At 44.6% G+C, this 19,064-nt stretch overlaps 1 protein-coding gene across 3 annotated transcripts in view; it reads right to left on the reverse strand.

The window, feature by feature from the left end:
- The window catches only part of LOC140429131 (serine/threonine-protein kinase Nek1-like), a 186,034-nt gene that overhangs the window by 88,758 nt on the left and 78,212 nt on the right, over positions 1–19,064 (reverse strand). For 2 of the 3 annotated variants that reach the window (XM_072515738.1, XM_072515739.1), the window contains exon 19: positions 2,635–2,718. The exons of the other annotated variant lie outside the window; for it this stretch is intronic. In XM_072515738.1, coding sequence (XP_072371839.1) covers positions 2,635–2,718 — 84 coding nt within the window. The remainder of the gene's footprint in view (positions 1–2,634; positions 2,719–19,064) is intronic. 3 annotated transcript variants of the gene reach the window in all.

Consider the following 19,064-nt stretch of genomic DNA (forward strand, 5'->3'; position numbering starts at 1 on the left):
TCTAAAGTGCAGATGCACAAAGGATGTTTCTCCTCGCTTGCGAATCTTTAACTCAGGGTTGGTCTCAGGATAAGAGACTTTAGGTGAGAGAAGGAGATTTTCTTTCACTCAGAGGTTAGTGAACCTTTGAAATTTTCACGTCAATGAGGATTATGACCGTACAATAATATATTTTAATCTTTATTAGTACCACAAGTAGGTTTACATTAACACTGCAGTGAAGTTACTGTGAAAAGCCCCTAGTCGCCACACTGCGGTGCCTTTTCGGGTACACAGAGGGAGAATTCAGAATGTCCAAATTACCCAACAAGCACGTCTTTCAGGACTTGTGGGAGGAACCAGGGCACCCGGAGGAAACCGACGCAGACACGGGGAGAACGTGCAGACTCCGCACAGACAGTGACCCAAGCCGGGAATCGAACCCGGGTCCCTGGCGCTGCGAAACCACAGTGCTAACCACTGTGCTGCCCAGTTATTTTGTAAATAGCAGCTATGAATGCATTTGCTGTGAACTTGCTGTGTCATAGTGAAATTGTAATGCAATATGCGTTTGCAATTTTGAGAAATAATTTGAATCATAAGACATAGGAGCAGAATTAGACTATTCGGTCCATCTAGTTTGCTCCGCCATTCAATCATTGCTGATATGTTTCTCATTCCCATTCTCCTGCCTTCTCCCCATAACACTCAATCCCCTTATTAATCAAGAACCTATCTATCTCGGTCTTAAACACACTCAGTGATTTAATCATTTCTGTTCAAAGTAATGTGGTAATATTGTTAATCGAATACCCTTCTATTACTTTTTGATTGTATTCCTATGGGGTAGCTGTTGTTATTCCACCCACCCCACCAATTTATTTTATCGACTCCCAAATCCACCTAGAGGATTATTCCTCTTCTCTGCACAAAAGGCAGGGATGGAGTGGGCTGTTATCATGGCACCGTCATGTTGTGGATTTGTCAGAACTCCCTCATTTAATGCTACCTTTAATGACGGAGAGAACATTAAGGTTGAGTTTGACATCCTCCTGTAACAATGAACTTCGATTACTAAGCAAAGAGGGGCAGAATCAAATGGTGACGATTCCTGCAAGCACATGATAGTACTCCACACATAGCACACTTCTCCACCCATTGCCTCATGTTAGCTTCGAAAGAATTAAATTAATTTGCGTCAGGACACGGAGTAAATAATCTTCCAAATTCTGCCAGGGATCTTTATGTCCACCTAAGGAGGCAGACAGGAAATCAGCGTGAGCTATCATCCAAAAGATGGCACCTCGGATAGTGCAGCACTCCCTTAGTACTGCATTGGCAGTGTCAGCTGAGATGTTACATTCAAAATTCATCAGTCTATGTGGCCCTTGAACCTATAACTTTCTTGGACAAGGCCACAACCACATGTATGTGCAACACACACAAGCTGATTTTGGCTTTATGACACAAATATACTTATGAATTTAATATTTCTCATACACCAAATGCAAAATAGCAATCAAGTAATAACTCAAAGAAAGCTTTCTCATTGTTACTTCTCAAAATCAAAGGTATAATCAATTATTTTAGTTTCTTTATAACTTTTCCATGAAAGCACCGACTTAGCACGGAAATACAATTTGTGGGTGCCAGGAACCATCTCCTAACTTACAGGTGATATCTATCTGCCATGCGAGTGTATGGAAGGATAGTCAACCGCAGAACCTTTAAAGCCAAGTCTAATTCTATCCTCACCAAACATCCAAACAAACACAAACATGCATTTCCAAGGGGATCATTTAACACCAATCATGGACAGATCCTGGACCAAATTTCTCCACTCTCAACCAACGGTACAGAGGCAGACTCCAACTTTTGCACTGCTGCTGCCAATGGAGATCAGCAAACTCAGCACTGACTGGGGAAACTGAAATTGGGACTTTGCTGGTCAGCATGCCTCTGCTACCCACTGGTTAGGTTTATTAAAAATGGAGCCAATTTTTAAAAGAACAAGTTTGGGGAAGTTAAAGAGGCCAACACGGTTAGGATAGGAAATTTATAAAAGATGCACTCAAGCTTTTTTTTTTTGAAAACGACAAGGATGATTTCAAGGCAGCAGTTCCCTTCCAGTCTCCCAATTCCACTCACTGCATTTATATTGCCACTGTCGTTATTTGCCTTCAGAAACTTCAGCACTTCATGAGATCACCAGGGTAAAGTTGTACTTTTATATTTCCTCGTGTGGGAGGGAAAACAGCATCTCTGACATGGATCGGCATGTAATGACAGTGCCTAATTGTCGTATCTGTACATGCTTATTATTGGTAACTCCTCAAATGTAGTTCATCAGGAAGCCCAGCATAGTGATTTAAAATTAAAAGGAGCAACAAAAACTGAAAAAAGGGAGAACAGATAGAGAGATCCTTCCACTCCCCTGTACACCTGAATGACATGAAAAGACCATTTTTGCATTGCAGGCAACATTCTTGCTGATTGAAATGCCCAATTTAATTTGGAGAATACAGGCATACAGGGGAAGCAGGGAGCTCATTCTATTGATTGGGACTGTAATGTGTAAATTGCAGACACTGACAAAATGGGCCAAAAAGACATGCCACTGGCTTTATGAAGACGAGAAACATGCAGGCCTCCTACCTCTTCCTCCTTGCTTCTGGATTTTCCTCTTCCTGTTGAAATGGACCTGCCTCCATAGATAGCTGCCAGGTTTTGCAGGATCCCCTGTTTACCATTTAATGGGTTAAATTTAAGAAAATGGGGCTTTGCACAAAAAAAAGTGCCCACCAAACACAAGTTCAATAGTATGTGATCATGAAATACTAAAATCCAGTTCAGCAAGGAATAAATTCAACAATATCATTGCTTCTTTAAGAATGATATCAATCTTTGTTAAAAAATTATTTTGAAACCAAGAGCATTAAATTAATTTTTACTTCAATAGTGGTGATATTCCAGCCTTTCAAGAGACACTTCATTTGTATTCAAGACCATACTAAAAACAGCACAATCATTATTTAACCGAATAATGAGCTTTAAAGGAAAACTCAAGGAGCTTCAAAGATGTTAAATCTGAAGTGACAGATCATCTTTTGCCCCAATGAGTTAGCACATGAAGAATGCCCAAACGCAACAGTTCCCAGCAGAGATAAATCAGTCATTTTTCTGAAGGCATGCAATGATGTAGGCCTACTCTCTTGTTATACCCGATTTGCTAACACTTGACCAGTTGGCAAGTTAAAACCACAAGATAATTATTGCACCATTTGAAGCAGCCAATAACATCCCAAAATCACCTGGGTGCTCTGTAGAGCACCACTTTGTACCGGCAGGAACACATCCAGGTCACAATGTGCAAACTCCAAATTGGCTTCCAGGCGTACATGCATGCTATATATTGAGCAGTAAGATTCTCTTTGAAGCCACTGCTGATACTAGCCCAATGTGCAACATTCTGGGCTTGGTGACAACCAGGAAGTCGTCTACTCCTCAAGTGAATCTCAATGATTCAAACACAAGTCTTGGATTTGGTGCGAAAAGGGAAATGCTGGAAAATCTCAGCAGGTCTGGCAGCATCTGTAGGGAGAGAAAAGAGCTAACGTTTCGAGTTCGATGACTTTTTGTCAAAGCTAACAGAGAAAGTGGTAAATATTTATACTTGGAGTGAGAATGAAAGACGCTTTGACAAAGAGTCAACGGACTTGAAGCGTTAGCTCTTTTCTCTCCCTACAGATGCTGCAGGACCTGCTGAGATTTTCCAGCATTTTCTCTTTCGTTTCAGATTCCAGCATCCGCAGTACTTTGCTTTTATCTTGGATTTGGTGTATTATATCAGTGCTTTATAAGGAGTGCAAACACCAAACTATTAAAAGAACATGCAGCCAGATCAAGAGCAACATTGGAAGAAGATTGGTAAAAAGGTACTTGCACACCCTCACACACAGCATGTGTGGTCACCCTGATGCTCTCAGAGGGCAGAGTATGACAAAGGTGAGCCACATTTCAATCCCCTGTCTGCACTGATCAGGGTGTGGAGATGCCGGCGTTGGACTGGGGTGATCACAGTAAGAAGTCTTACAATACCAGGTTAAAGTCCAACAGGTTTGTTTCGAATCACTAGCTTTCGGAGGAGCACTGCTCCTTCCTCAGGTGAATGAAGAGGAGGGTTCTAGAAACATATAAATAGACAAAGTCAATGATGCAAGACGATTAATATTGATTGATTGATATTGATATTTATTTATTGTCACATGTACCGAAGTATAGTGAAAACTATTTTTCTGCGGCCAAGGGAATGTACACAGTAGACAAAAGAATAATCGACACACATTGACAGTGGTACATCAACAAATAATGATTGGTTACAGTGCGGAACAAGGCCAAACAAGAGCAGCATAGGGCGTCATGAATAGTGTTCTTACAGGGAACAAATCAGTCCAACGGCAAGTCGTTGAGGAGTCTAGTAACTGTGGGGAAGAAGCTGTTCCTATGTCTGGGTGTGCGGGTCTTCAGACTTCTGTATCTTCTGCCTGATGGAAGGGTCTGGAAGAGGACAAAGCCTGGGTGTGCAGGATCTCTGATAATGCTGTCTGCCTTTCTGAGGCAGCAGGAGGTGTATACAGAATCAATGAGAGGATTGCAAGCTTGTTCTGAGTTCACCACATTTGGTAGCTTTTTACCAACTTGGGCCGAGCAGTTGCCATATCAAGCTGTAATGCAGCTGGATAGGATGCTCTCTATCTCACATCTGTAGAAGTTTGTGAGAGTCGGTGCAGACATGCCAAATTTCTTTAGCTTCCGAAGGAAGTAGAGACATTGTTGGGCTTTCTTGACTGTTGCATCAATGAGAGTGGACCAGGTCAGACTGTTGGTGATGGTGATCCTCAGGAACTTGAAACTATCAACCACTTCGGAGTCACTGATGTAGACCGGGGCTGGGGGGGTATCGTGCAACGCTTCCTGAAGTCAATGATCAGCTCCTTGGTCTTTCCAACATTTAGAGAGAGGTTGTTTTCGGTACACCTGTGATCTGTCTCCCTTCTGTAGTCGGATTGGTCGCATTACATTCACCCCCCCACCCCCCCCCCCCCCCCCCCCCCACCCCCCCCCCCCCACCCCCCCCACCACCTGGACTGGCCTTGCAAAATCCTACCAACTGTCCTGGCTTGAGACAATTCACATCTCTTTTTGATCAGTAATGCTGCAAATCATTAACTGGGTTCAAGCTTTAAGAATGGCTACGCAAGCAAGGTACCAAGTTGACAGTTTCTTGGCAATGGCTGCACAGAAGTTAACATAACTTCAGAAGGGGCAGGTAAATTAGGGGACTGCAAACTGCAATAAAGATTAGCAAAAGTATGTTTCAAATTGGCTCTCATCCGCACATCCTGATCCAAAGTTAGGCTTTATTGAATTTGAATTACAAATGAATCAGAAGACTTTGAATCTAGGAAACCAATATTAGCAATTATTCAATGTATCTATTCCCTTATGAACCTCTAGTGTCACCTCCTCCTACTCCTCTCCACAGCAAACAATTTCAGAATTTAAACCCTTTCTCATAGCTCAGAATGCCTCACGGCAAGGTGGCACAGCAGTTAGCATTGCTGCCTCACAGCACCAGGGACCCAGGTTAGATTTTGGCATTGGCTGACTGTGTGGAGTTTGCACGTTCTCCCCGTGACTGCGTGGGTCTCCTCCAGGTGCACTGGTTTCCTCCTACAGTCCAAAGATATGCAGGTTAGGTGGATCGGCCAAAACTACCCTTTAGCGTCCAAAGATGTGGTTAGGTGGGGTGCTCTTTCAGAGGGTCGGTGAAGACTTGATGGGCAACCTTCTGCAATGTGATTCAATGTTCAGTTGCAGTTTCCCTTTCTTGTACAGCCTTCACTGCTTGATATAATTGCTGTACCATGATGATCACAGATGCACACAGTTCCTTAGGTTTAGCCATAATACTGCCTTCTACAGATTCAGTATTCACTCTGGTTTAGAGCTGTATCTGTCTGGCCTTACTTCCCATATGAGATTTCCTTACTATTGTCACAACCTACACTGCAATCGGTGCCAACATGTGTTCCCTGAACCAACTAAGCTGGCTAAGTAAGAGGCTACCTCCCAGAAGACTGCACCGCCAGGCATGCTGCAAGCATGTGTAGACCCAGGATCTCCATTTGGTCCTGACATCGGGGTCCCCAAGCCCTCTGAAATGTAAGGCCAAAGTTCCCGTGGCACAAGAAATGAGGCAGGACAGAAATGGGCATGTTTTGGAACTGAAAACATGTGGTTTTCCTGTGTGCAAGATAGGAGTTTGAAGCCTAGCTTAAATCAAAACAGGTCAGCAAGCGAGCTCACATTCTGTGACATGCCCACAATTGTGGCTTAGGGTACGGAATTTCTGATGCAGACATCCTGGATTCAAAACTGCTCATATCAAGTCAGAGGAAATTCTAGAATATGGATGACTTTGTGATGGACAAGCACGAGGAAAGCACAGCAACAATTACAAAGCTAAGACAGGAAGGGGAGGAATAACAGTAAAGCTAAGGGTTGTTAACATACATATAATTGGGACCATACTTCGAGAGAAATGTCATCCACAGTAAGAAAGTAGATGAGAATAATTAAGCGAGCAAAAATGCATGACTGAGTGGATGCGAGAACACAATATTCACTAAATGTGCAAACTTAATTTTATGTTGAAATCCAGATCAGTGCAGTGTCATTTTATTTGGAATTTCTGATATTGGAAAAATATTAGAAGTGACCAGTTACAAGCAGGAACATCCAAGTTTTAAAAAATCTTTGTGGGTCATTTAAATGGACATTATAAAGCCTCATGGGTCACACAGAAAATCAACATAATCATCGATTTGCAGACATCTCTGCCCAGAAATAGAGGTCTTGGTGTTCAGGATTTAGAATTCATTCACCAATGAGGCAAAATAGTTATAAACAGCCCTTCCATGACTCCAAGCTGACAAAATTCAAACAGGACAAAGTTTGCAAGTAAGAACTGACTTGCCTGGACTTTGTGAATCAAATTGAATGGTGTGAAGGTGTACTTTCAGAGGTTTCTTAAGCTGAACAAGCAAACTTTATATACAAGGTTGTTTCATTAAGTGCGTGTTTCGAGCTAGCCCAGAGAACATGATTTCTAACTGGAAAAACTCCTCCCCTCAGTGAGATTCCCCACGCTTGGTGTTGAGTGGTTGTTCAGACCACATCATCCTTACTCCGCAAGGCTAGTCTTAAAGTGGCAATTAGCACAAGTGGACATATCTTTACTGATAGAATACGAGCATTGTTGACACATTGTTGACAAGACCAGCTTACACTGCCCATTATGTGTTGTCCTTGAGAAAGTGGTGGTGAGCCTCTTCCTTGAATTGGTGCAGTCTGTGAGATGTAGGTATACCCATGAAGCTGTTAGGGAGGGAATTTTGATCCAGCGACAGTTGAAGGAAGAGCGACATAGTTCTAAGTCAGGATGGTGAATGGCGTGGACGGGAACATGCAGGTGGTGGTGTTTCCACCTTTGTCCTTGGAGGGGCAGAGGTCACAGATTCAGAAGGTGCTGTTAAAGGACGGGTGTGTGCACGTTGCAGATAGTACTCATTGCTATCACTGTGCTTCAGAGGTGGAGACGTTTTTTTTTTAATTTTACAGTGGTAGGCATCGCTGGCCTGGCTAGCATTTTTATTTCTCAACCTCAACTGCCCTCCGGAATGTGGTGGGGAAGCACTTTCTTGAAACGCTACACCTGGTGTTGGTACACCACAGTGCTGTTAGGAAGAGAGTTCTGAGATTTTGGCCCAGCAACATTAAAGGAACGGTTATATATTTCCAAGTCAGGATGGTGTGCGCCTTGGAGATCTTGCAGGTGGTGGTGTTCCCATGCGTCTGCTGCCTTTGCCCTTCTCGGTGGCAGAGGTTGTGGGTTTCAGAGCTGGAACGATGGCTGGGGACACTGTGGAGCATCCTCGAGTCTGAGAGCATCATGGATAACACGTTTAGAGAGGTGGCCACACCGCAGCTAACGGAACTTGAAGGAGGAATGGACTGGATGACCAGAGAGAGCGCACGAGAGAGCAAGAGAGGGGAAGAGAGTAACAAGGCAACGTAACAATAGTCAGAGGGACAGACGCTATTGTGGTCGTCAACGTGACTCCAGGATGTTGTGTTGCCTCCCTGATGCCAGGGTCCAGGATGTAATTGAACATCTGCAGGGCATCCTGAATGGGGAGGGTGACAAGAGGCCATGGTACATGTTGGTACCAATGACGCAGATAAAAAGAGGGATGAGGTCTTGCATCAAGAATTCAAGCAGCTAGGCAGTGGACTAAAAAGCAGGATCTCTTGGGTTGTAATCTCTGGATTGCTCCCACTTCCATGTACCAGTGAGTACAGAAATAGTAGAATAGCGCAGATGAATGCGTGGTTTATGAATTGCAGGAGGGACCGTTTCTGGGGAAGGTGGGACCTGTACAAGTGGGACGACCACCCTTGCCGCTGGTTTGCTAGTGCTGTTGGGAGGAGTTTAAACTAATTTGGCAGGAGGAGGGGGACACAGACTATTAGCAGAATAGGGACACAGCATAATACAGGAAAGCTAGCAAGTCAAAGGGAATGCAGCTGTATTAGGTTTCGTGGGAGTACGGCACGACTGAATAACTCTACTTTAATGCCAGGAGTATTACAGGTAAAACAGTTAAGGGCGAGGATGGACACATGGAATTGTGATTTAGTGGCCATCACGGAGATGGTGGTTGAGAGGGGCAGAATTGGTGGCTCAACATCCCAGAATAGAGAATCTTCATGCGAGACAGAGGAAGGAAAAAAAGGAGGCATTGCATTAAGTTAGTGAAGTAAGGAGAGATTATATCTTGGAGGGAATCAAATTATGGGTCGAGGTTATAAATAGAAAAGGGACAGCCATATTGCTAGGTGCTTATTATCGACCCCGGGTTAGTCAACCGGAAATTGAGGAGCAAATATGTGCGCAATTCGCGGAAGTAAAAATAATAATACGGTAATAATATTAGGGGATTTCAACTTTTCCAACATTAATTGGGGTAGCCACAGTGTTGAGGGCTTAGATGGCGTGAAGTTCTTAAACATTTTAGGTCAATAGGTAGAGGATCCATCAGGGACAGCACAATACAGGACCTAATGCTGGGGAATGAAGCCAGACAGGTGGTTGAGCATTTTAGTGACAGCAACAACAATACGGTACAATTTAAGCTTGTTATGGACAAAGAAAAAGACAGGTTGCAAAAAAGCTTTTGGATTGGGAGAGAGCAGATTTTAGGAAAATAAGGAAGGATCGGGCCACGGTAGACTAGAAAGAGTTACTTGTGGGGAAATCGACAGAAGAGCAATGGGGGTAGGGACTTTCGAAAAGGAAATGGGGAGAGTACAGGCCCAACATGTTCCCTCCAGGGTGACAGGAAGGAGTAACAGGCCCAGAGACCCATTTGCCAGTACTTCCCTGCATATAACATGGGCTTTGCATCCGGATTTGCATTGGCACAATTAATAAAGCCATACCTCAAGAAATTATCTTTATACTATTTTGTTCCTAAATTCAGCTTCTTCTTAATGAGTTGTTCACCAGAGGCCCTTGAGCTCACACCAGACCTGCTTTGTCCTGCCGATGATTCGCCGGAGCAGCTCTTTCCAGCAGATTTAGTTGCGAGGTCCTAGACGGTGTGTGTCTCTGGCTCTCTCTTCCTTATTATGACACAATCCATTTTAAATGCTTCAGTGCTGTTGCCTTGCTTGCTGGCAGCTACAAAATGGAGGAATCTCTCCTCCGTGATTTTGCACCCAAAGCACAGATGTACAGGGTATGTGCCAGGTGAGTGACCTGCTCTCTGTCACCACTTCTGGTGGGAAGACTCCATTGTTTTTAAAAAGAAATTTGGTCCTGGGACAGCACGCCGATGCCAAGAGGTGTCAGTACTGGGACAGAACACTGACGTCAGGAGGAGGTGGTCTGCCCCAGGGCTCCGGGCCTGCGCACTGCCGGATCCGCCTGAGAGGGCATGCATGCATGGGATGGTCGGTTGCGGCCGTTGTGCGCTTCACTCACCATCGGGCACTGCAACCGATCACTCCGCTACCCTCCTGATACCTGCCCACACCCCACCACGTGTGTCACGACACTGACTTTTAAAAAGTCCTGCTGTAATAAGTACCTGGATGAGACATGTCATGACATTCAAGGCTATGGGCCAAGTTCTGGCAAACAGGATTAGGTAAGTCAGGTGTTTTTCATGTGTCTGTGCTGACTCGATGGGCCAAACGGCCTCTTGCATTGTACGTTGTGTGATTCTGGAGAGTGCTGCCAAAGGAGATTCTGTTAGCTGCTGCAATGCATCTTGTAGACGTTACATACAATGCTCTCATGGTGCATCAGTGACCGAAGGACTGGCGGACGGCATACAAATCAAGCAGACTGCGTTGTCCTGGATGGTGTAAAACTTTGAGTGCTGCTGGAGCTGTACTTAGTCGGCCATTCAGTCCCTTGAGCCAGCTCTGCCATTTAATAAGATCATGGCTGATCGGATTCTAATTTAAATCTGTATCCTGCCTACCCCCATTTCCCTTTCACAAAACCATGGTGACTCTGCCTGATTGCCTTGAGCTTATCCAAGTGCCCTGCCACAACTTATTTATGATGTGGAGATGCCAGCGTTGGACGAGAGTGAGCACAGTAAGAAGTCTTACAACACCAGGTTAAAGTCTAACAGGTTTGTTTCAAACACTTGCTTTCGGAGGACTGCTCCTTCCTCAGGTGAATGAAGAGGTAGATTCCAGAAACATATATAGAGACAAATTCAAAGATGCAAGACAATGCTTAGAATGCGAGCATTTGCAGTTAATTAAGTGTTTACATATCCAGAGATAGGGGTAACCCCAGGTTAAAGAGGTGTGAATTGTCTCAAGCCAGGACAGTTGGTAGGATTTTGCAAGCCCAGGCCAGATGGTGGGGGATGAATGTAATGCGACATGAATCCCAGGTCCCGGTTGAGGCCGCACTCATGTGTGCGGAACTCGGCTATAAGTTTCTGCTCGGCGATTCTGTGTTGTCGCGGGTCCTGAAGGCCGCCTTGGAGAACGCTTACCCGGAGATCAGAGGCTGAATGCCCTTGACTGCTGAAGTGTTCCTCGACTGGAAGGGAACATTCCTGCCTGGTGATTGTTGCGCGATGTCCGTTCATTCGTTGTCGCAGCGTCTGTATGGTCTCACCAATGTACCACGCTTTGGGACATCCTTTCCTGCAGCGAATGAGGTAGACAACGTTGGCAGAGTATGTACGACGTACCTGGTGGGTGGTGTTCTCACGTGTAATGGTGGTATCTATGTCGATGATCTGGCACGTCTTGCAGAGATTGCCATGGCAGGGTTGTGTGGTGTCGTGGTCGCTGTTCTGAAGGCTGGGTAGTTTGCTGTTCAGCCAGCCAGTCCCTTACCTGCTGTGACGTCACAGTTCAACTTCTTTCGCCTTCTACCTGCCCTCGAGCCTTCCTCTTTATCCTTACAGCGGTTGGTTTTTTTTTGTTTAGGAGGAGGGGGTAGGGAGGGAAACACTGAAGTGTTTCGGGTTTAAGTGTCACTTGACAACAGCTCCTCCACAAACCACCTTCAAGTTAGGGTGAGCACACGGACGTATGCAAATTTCCCCGCAACAGCCAATCAGCAGCTCCGCTGTACTGCCCTCTGCTGGAACAGTAGTGGAATCGCCAACACGAAGGATATTCAAATGGTCATTGGATAGACGTGTGGACGATAAGGGAATAGTGTAAATGGGCTTTAGATTGGTTTCACAGGTCGGCGCAGCATCGAGGGCCGAAGGGCCTGTACTGCGCTGTTATGTTCTATGTAGTCTTGCTGCAAATGGCCAGAGACTGCTTCAGTATCGGAGAAGTCACGAATGGTGCTGAACATTGCACAAACATCCCTTATGAAGAAGGGAACGTCATTGATGAAACAGCTGAAAAGGTTGGGCCTGTCTTGAGAAACTCTTATGGTGATGTCCTGGGACTGAAGTGATTAACCTCCAACCACCACAACCATCATCTTTTTGATGATAAGTATGACTCCAACCAGTGTTGACTTTCAGAACCAGAGAAAAATTACAGCACAGAGAAGCCATTCAGCTCCAGCTTGGCTCCAGCTCCTTGATGCTACACTCTGCGAAATGCAGTCACTCCCACCCACCTCTTCTGTCCATGTTTGAACGAAGGCTGTAATTTTTTTTTCCAATGAAGGGGCGTGTTCAATCCACCTACCTTGCACATCTTTGGGTTATTGGGGGGGGGGGGGGGTGAAACCCACGCAAACACGGGGAGAATGTGCAAACTCCACACAAACAAACTAAGGCTGTAATGAGGTCAGGAGCCGAGTGGCCCTGGTGGACTCCAAACTTGAGTACCAGTGAGTAGGTTGTTTCAATGTAAATGCCAGCCGTTAGCACTGTCAACCACCCACTTCCATTACGTTGCTGATTATAAAAAAAGAGTAGGCATTTGGATGATAATTGGCTGGGTAGAATTGGTCCTGTTTTTTCTGGACAGGACCCACCTGGGCACTTTTCCACCTTGTCTGGTAGATGCCAGTATTGCAGCTGCACTGGAACAGCTTGTCCAAGGGTACAGCTACTTCTGGAGTCTTGTGTACTATTGCTGGAATATTGGCAGGCCCCATAGCCGTTGCAGTTTCCAGTGCCTTCAGTCTTTTCTCGATATCCCGTGGGGGTGAATCGAATTAGCTGAATACTGACATCTGCAATGCTGGGGCCTCAGGAGGCAGAGATAGATCACCCATTTGGCACTTCTGGCTGAAGATTGTTGCAAATGCTTCATTCTCGTCTTTTACACAACTGTGCTAGGCTCCTCCACTATTGAGGATTGAGATATTTGTGGAACCTCCTCCTCCAGTGAGTTGTCAAATTGTTCACAACCTTTCACACCATGGTGTGGCAGAACTGCAGAACTCACATCTGCTTTAGTGGTTGTGGGATCACTTAGTTCTATCAGTCGCTTGCTGCTTTTATTGGTTGGTATGTAAGCAGTCCTCAGATATCACTTCACCAGGTTGACATCTCATTATGCCCTCGAGCTCTTTATTGAACCAGGGTTAATCCCTGGCTTAACGGTAATGATAAAGTAAGGGATATGCTGGGCCGGAATGTTACGCACAATTCTGCTGCTGGCCCACAGCACTTAATGAATGCCCAGTTTTGAGCTAACACATCTTTTTGAAATCTATTCCATTTAACAGGATGATAGTGCCACACAACAAGTGATTGTTTAAGGTGGTGGATCGGATGCCAACCCCCCCCCCCCCAAGGATGTTGATGATGGGAGATTTCATGATAGTACTGTTGTGGAACCTCAAGGCAAGAGATAGTCAGGTTCTCTCTTTTTGGCATAAATGTTACTCGTAAAATCTATTCAAATGCACTGGGCTGCTAGTGACTAGAGATCTCTGGCATCACAGTGCACAACCCCTGGCTCAGATACCACTAAACAGTGGTCAAAATAGAAAGCGACAATGTGTACAATTGAATAGCGAAAACTGCAAAGAAAGCAATTTGTGGAATGCTAATGTTTTACAACAATGTAATCATGTGTTATGTTTCAGTTTTGATTTAAATTTTCCTTTCTTATCGAATGACAAAGGTGACATTGCGTGTAATGGCAATACCTCGATCATCTGTTGACCATTTTACTACTGGTATTTTTGTAATTTGCAACACAAAACAAAAATAATCTGCCTAAAATACTGTCAATATTAACAAATCCACTGGAAGCCGCAACTTATTAACCATGTGGTCACAGGACTTCCATTTGAATGAAGACGATGTTTTCTTCAGTAATTATTCTGTAAATGTTGTAAATTAGTTTAGACACCAATCAGTTCAATTATCTTTCTAACAAAATCAAACTGGCAATGGCAACTTTTGGGATGGAGGGATTAAAAGGATTTTAAATTAATAATTGCTACTTAAAAAAGTCAGTGTAATTATTCAAATTATTAAATGATTGAAAACAAAATTGATAGAGTATATTCCTTTTTTTTTTAGATATAAATTTAGAGTACTCAATTATTTTTTTACTCAATGAAGGGGCAATTTAATGTGGCCAATTCACCTACCCTGCACATCTTTTGTGTTGTGGGAGCGAAACCCACACAGACACGGGAAAAATGTGCAAACTCCACAGACAGTGACCCAGGGCCAGGATCGAACCAAGGTCCTCAGCACCGTGAGGCAGCATATTTCACGCAAACCGCGTCATTTTCCCAGGATGAAATGTTTAATATAAGCATGCCAACATTTTAAATTGAAATTAATGAACTAATCATGCTCACAAGAAAACAGAAAATTCAAAATGTCACCTTGTGACACGATACATTCACATGACACTCTTCATAGTTTCCTATTTTAAAGAGCATTCGCCTATTCACGACACAACTTGAAAATTAGCCAAAGGATTATTACAGAATATGATGAATGCTCGAATACCGATGCTAGACACAGTAAATCCCAGTAGTGACCCTCTTATTTCAGAGTTTATCAGATTGTTAATACTGCATGGGAGACAAATCTCAAAAGATTTTATCTGAAATGGAGATCTGAAAAGAGCCCTGATCTAAATGGTTATTGTTCAACATCTTTCAGACAATAGAGAAGCTTTAAATAATTGCTCCTGCAATCAGATTCCCTACAAATCACAAAATAGCCACAAGAGTACATGCAATTCTGTGCAGTAAGTATGCGTGAGGCACAGGAAGCAGTCGAACTCAGTTGACTTACCAAACTAACTTTACAAAGTGTGCAGAGGTACAAACCATCAATCACAAATTGTCTTTCTTTAATTTTGCGGAATTTGGTTATCACTGGCTAGGCTAGCATTTATTGCCCATCCTTAATCTCTCATGGGTGACCAAGTATAATATGCTGTTAGAGAGACTAACAATCGTCCTAAAGTTAAAACGGAGAAATTTGGCACGGCAAAGATATCCTGTCTTAACCTTTCATGGTTCTAAATTTTAAATTCTAGTAGATGTCACATTCCAACTTGTTGGTCAGTCCAAAAGACAGCATGATTAAAGATCAGAGTTCAAAATTAAAGCCGATGCTACAGCCAGGGCAATATTGCACACCGTCACTTGACCGATTAGCTAGTTAGAGAGAAGTGACAGGTACAGTGTCAGTCAGTGGCTGACAATATTTGCATTTTATCACCTAGCTGTAATTCAGTCTTAGGCCTAGGAGAGATGCATGTACAGACCACAAGATTTTAAATATCTTAAAAAGTAGCTACACATGCTTGAAACATGGAAATGAGCACTGAGCGTGTGCAGATACATTCGAAGCCCAATGAACCTCTCCACACTTTGTAAAGTGCTTTGAGTTAGACTGCTTCCTGTGCCTCACACATACTTACTGCACAGAATTAAAAGCAAAAGAACAGGCCATTTGATCCAATTGGTCCCTGCTCCAGATCACAAGCATATTCTTCTAATTCCTTCCCACATATTAATTAGCTAGATTCGGCATGAATACATCTATTACTTGTCACAACGAGTCCATGCAGCAGTGAGTTCCAATTATTTTTGTTGATCTGTGCCTTTAACTGATCAAAAGAAGCTGCAGCGACTTCCGGTGGCGGCTATGAAGGAGTAAGTCACACATTTGGTGACTCCCACTTGGGTCCGAGAGAATAGGTCCTGCCGGCAGAACTTGAGAATCGTTGGGCTCCCGGAGGGGTCCGAAGGAGCGGACGCTGGGGCATATAATCGCAGACATGATTCTCCCTGCCCTTGGAGGTGGACAGGGCTCACAGAGCACTCGCGAGGAAGCCGCGAATGGGAGACCTCCCTGAGGGCAATGGTGGGGAGATTCCACAGGTACTTGGACCTTTTCCCCCGATTTTCTACCAGACTTGAATTGTAAAACCAGTGAGGAGGCAATTGTGTACTGAATTCCCACATCGGTGCATGGAGAGAAGGACTAGAAGTGCTTGTAAAGGCAGAAACAGAAAGACAGCGAAGGCTTGGGCTGAAGCTGCAGCAGGAGACAGCATGGCGGAGGACCGGACCTCTGGTTTGTCAACCCAGCGCTCAACTGAGCAGCTGATGCAAGTTATTCAGGAAGGCTTTGCTAAGTAGAAACGGGACTGCTTGGACCCGATAAAAGAGTCAATTGAGCGGCTGGAGCTTAGATTGGACGGCCAAGATCGGGCAATCCAGAAGGGAGAGAAGGCGCTGGCTGAGCAGGAGAAACATCAAACTGCGATGGAGTTGGAGGTGGGGATGCTGAGAGACCAGCAGAAGAAGCTCCTGGAGAAGGTGGAGGACCTAGAGAATAGGTCCCGCCGGCAGAACTTAAGAATTGTTGGGCTCCCGGAGGGGTCCGAAGGAGCAGACGCTGGAACATATATCGCAGACATGATTCTTCCTGCCCTTGGAGGTGGACAGGGCTCACAGAGCACTCGCGAGGAAGCCGCGAATGGGAGACCTCCCCGAGGGCAATGGTGGTGAGATTCCACAGGTACTTGGATAAGGAGCGCATTCTACAGTGGACCAAGCAGACACGGAGCTGTAAGTGGGACAACAGTATCCTGCGGGTTTACCTCCTGTGGAGGTGGCCAGGAGAAGAGCAGACTTCAACCAGATTAGGTCGATCCTTTTTAAGAAAAAGGTGAAGTTCGGACCGTTTCTGGGTCACGCACGAGGAACGGCACTTTTATTTTGAGTCGCCTGAGGACACTTCCTCTCAGATGCCTTCACCAAGGATCCACTTCCAGGATTTCAATCTCTCCTTTCAGTATACTCTCTTCCTTGGATTGTCACATGCATTCAAGCTTCCACACAATATCTTAGGTACCCAGCAATGCCAACAGAACACTATGGCTTCACAGGATGTATTAAGATGTCACCAAACCTTTGATTTACCTCAGATGTTCATCTTCTTTCCTAGCTGACTTTAAATCTGGTTCTTGAGCTGTCTCCAAGTAACAGTACTTTCTCTGCTTTTTACTTCAAACTTCGACCAACAGGATCTTGTTTAGTTTCTTGCATTTTGTTCCTTTAACTTACCTGTCTTCCTGAGACATCCCTGGTTTCTGGACTTTTTGTTCTTTGGGTAAGTTTGCTTTCTTCCCAGTTGCTTGGTCCTGTCCAAGTCGTCCTGGGACCAGCTTAAAACGAAGCTCAAAGTTCTTTTGAATCTGGGGTGGTCCCTGGTTCCTAAGCAACAACCTAGTTTCCCTTTAAAACCTATTTAATTTCATATTGTAAACCCTTCAATTAAAATGCAGGCACAGTTTAAAGTGACCCAAGCCCGCAGACATGCAGGTATCTTTGTTTAACATTAGGTTAACTAAAGGTTTAGCCCTTTCTTATACAGAAACTGAAAATTAAACTTGCTTAATTAAAGCCCTATTTCTAACACCCAAAAATACTAATGTAGATTACTTAGAACCAATTGTTTCCCAAAATCCTGTACATGCCTCTCAACTCTAACCAAATGGATTCTGACTTTGCCCCCTCAACCACATTCTCTTTCCATCACTGCAATTCTCCCTTAATGAGTTCACCACCTACCCGTTCTCATTCTCCATCTTTTCTGCACACTCATCCTTGAATATGAGGCGCTGAGTCCTAATGATTAAGCGAAGTTTCCGTCATTGTCACTGCATATTTCCACATGGCTACTTTTGCTCGAGGCTCATCGACCTTCTTCATCATACACATGTATTGTAAACTTGTCTTGGTATTTCTTTTATCCTTCTTAGTCTGCTCTTTTCTAACATAGCACTACTTCCTTCCCTCGGAAACATTCTTTTTCCTTCATACAATTTGTTCCTCTTCTTTCCAGCACCCAATGCAGCCATGTGTTATTCTTAAAAAGAGCATTCAATTCTCTGGTGTCCTCTGGACGATTTGCTACTATATGTTAGAGATCCAGAGGTGACAGTGGGAAACATGATGGGGATCTAGTAGTGTTTGAGCCTTTTCTGGCTACAAGTTAAACACAGGAAAGAGCGATTACTTGCAGGGCAGCTTGGGAGGGTTGCTGTTCCGGTTAGCAGCAAGTCATGTTTTGTATTTGGGGGTCCAGATAGCAAGGGACTGGAGGTTGAACTACACAAATCTGGTAGGGAAGGATAAGGCAGATCTACAAAGATGGGACGGCCTCCCACTATCCCTGGCGAGCAGAGTACAATCGGTTAATGAATATGTTAGCAAGATTTATATTTTTATTTCAGTGCCTTGTGGCGTTCCAGCCCAAGGTGTTTTTAAGGGAGATCAACTGGCTTGTGACCGGGTTTATTTGGGTGGGAGAGGTCCCGAGGATCGGAAGGACGGTGCTCCAGAGGGAGACAAGCAGGGTGCTTGGCCTTGCCAAACTTTCGTTATTTCTATTGGGCAGCCAATGCTGAAATGTGCTAGCGTGATGCGGAGATTCGGAGGAGCTGTGGGTCCGGGTGGAAGCAGAGTCTGTGAAGGGGGCAAGCCTGGGGTGTTGGTAATGGCTCCTCTCCCGGTGATGCCAAAGAAACATTCAACTAACGCGGTGGTAGTAGTCACATTAATAATTTGGAGACAACTCCATCAACATTTTAATTTGAAGGCTGCCTCAAGGCTAGCTTCCATCTGTGCAAGCCAGTTATTCGAGCCTGCTAGTTCACGTGTGACGTTTAGAGAGTGGAAGGAAAAGGGGTTGGAGAAAGTGGGAGATTTATTTTTAAGAGGTTTGGTTCACGAGCCTGGGGGCATTGAAGGAGAAATATGGGCTTACAGATGTTGATGGGTTCAGGTATCTCTAGGTGCAAAGCTGGGTCAAAAAGGTACTTTCCAGCCTTCCCGGTGAAGCAGCCTTCGACCTTGCTCGAGCGGATTTTATCCTGCTCAAGGTCGGAGGTGGCCAATACGTCAGGCATATATCAGCGGATAGCAGGTGATGGAGGATAGCTGGGGCTGACCTTGGAGGAGGTTTGTAGTGAGGCACTCAGGAGGGTGAATGTGACCTCGTCCTGTGCGAGGCTGCCTC

Source organism: Scyliorhinus torazame, chromosome 9 (genome assembly GCF_047496885.1).
Source record: "Scyliorhinus torazame isolate Kashiwa2021f chromosome 9, sScyTor2.1, whole genome shotgun sequence".
NCBI classification, from domain to species: domain Eukaryota; kingdom Metazoa; phylum Chordata; class Chondrichthyes; order Carcharhiniformes; family Scyliorhinidae; genus Scyliorhinus; species Scyliorhinus torazame.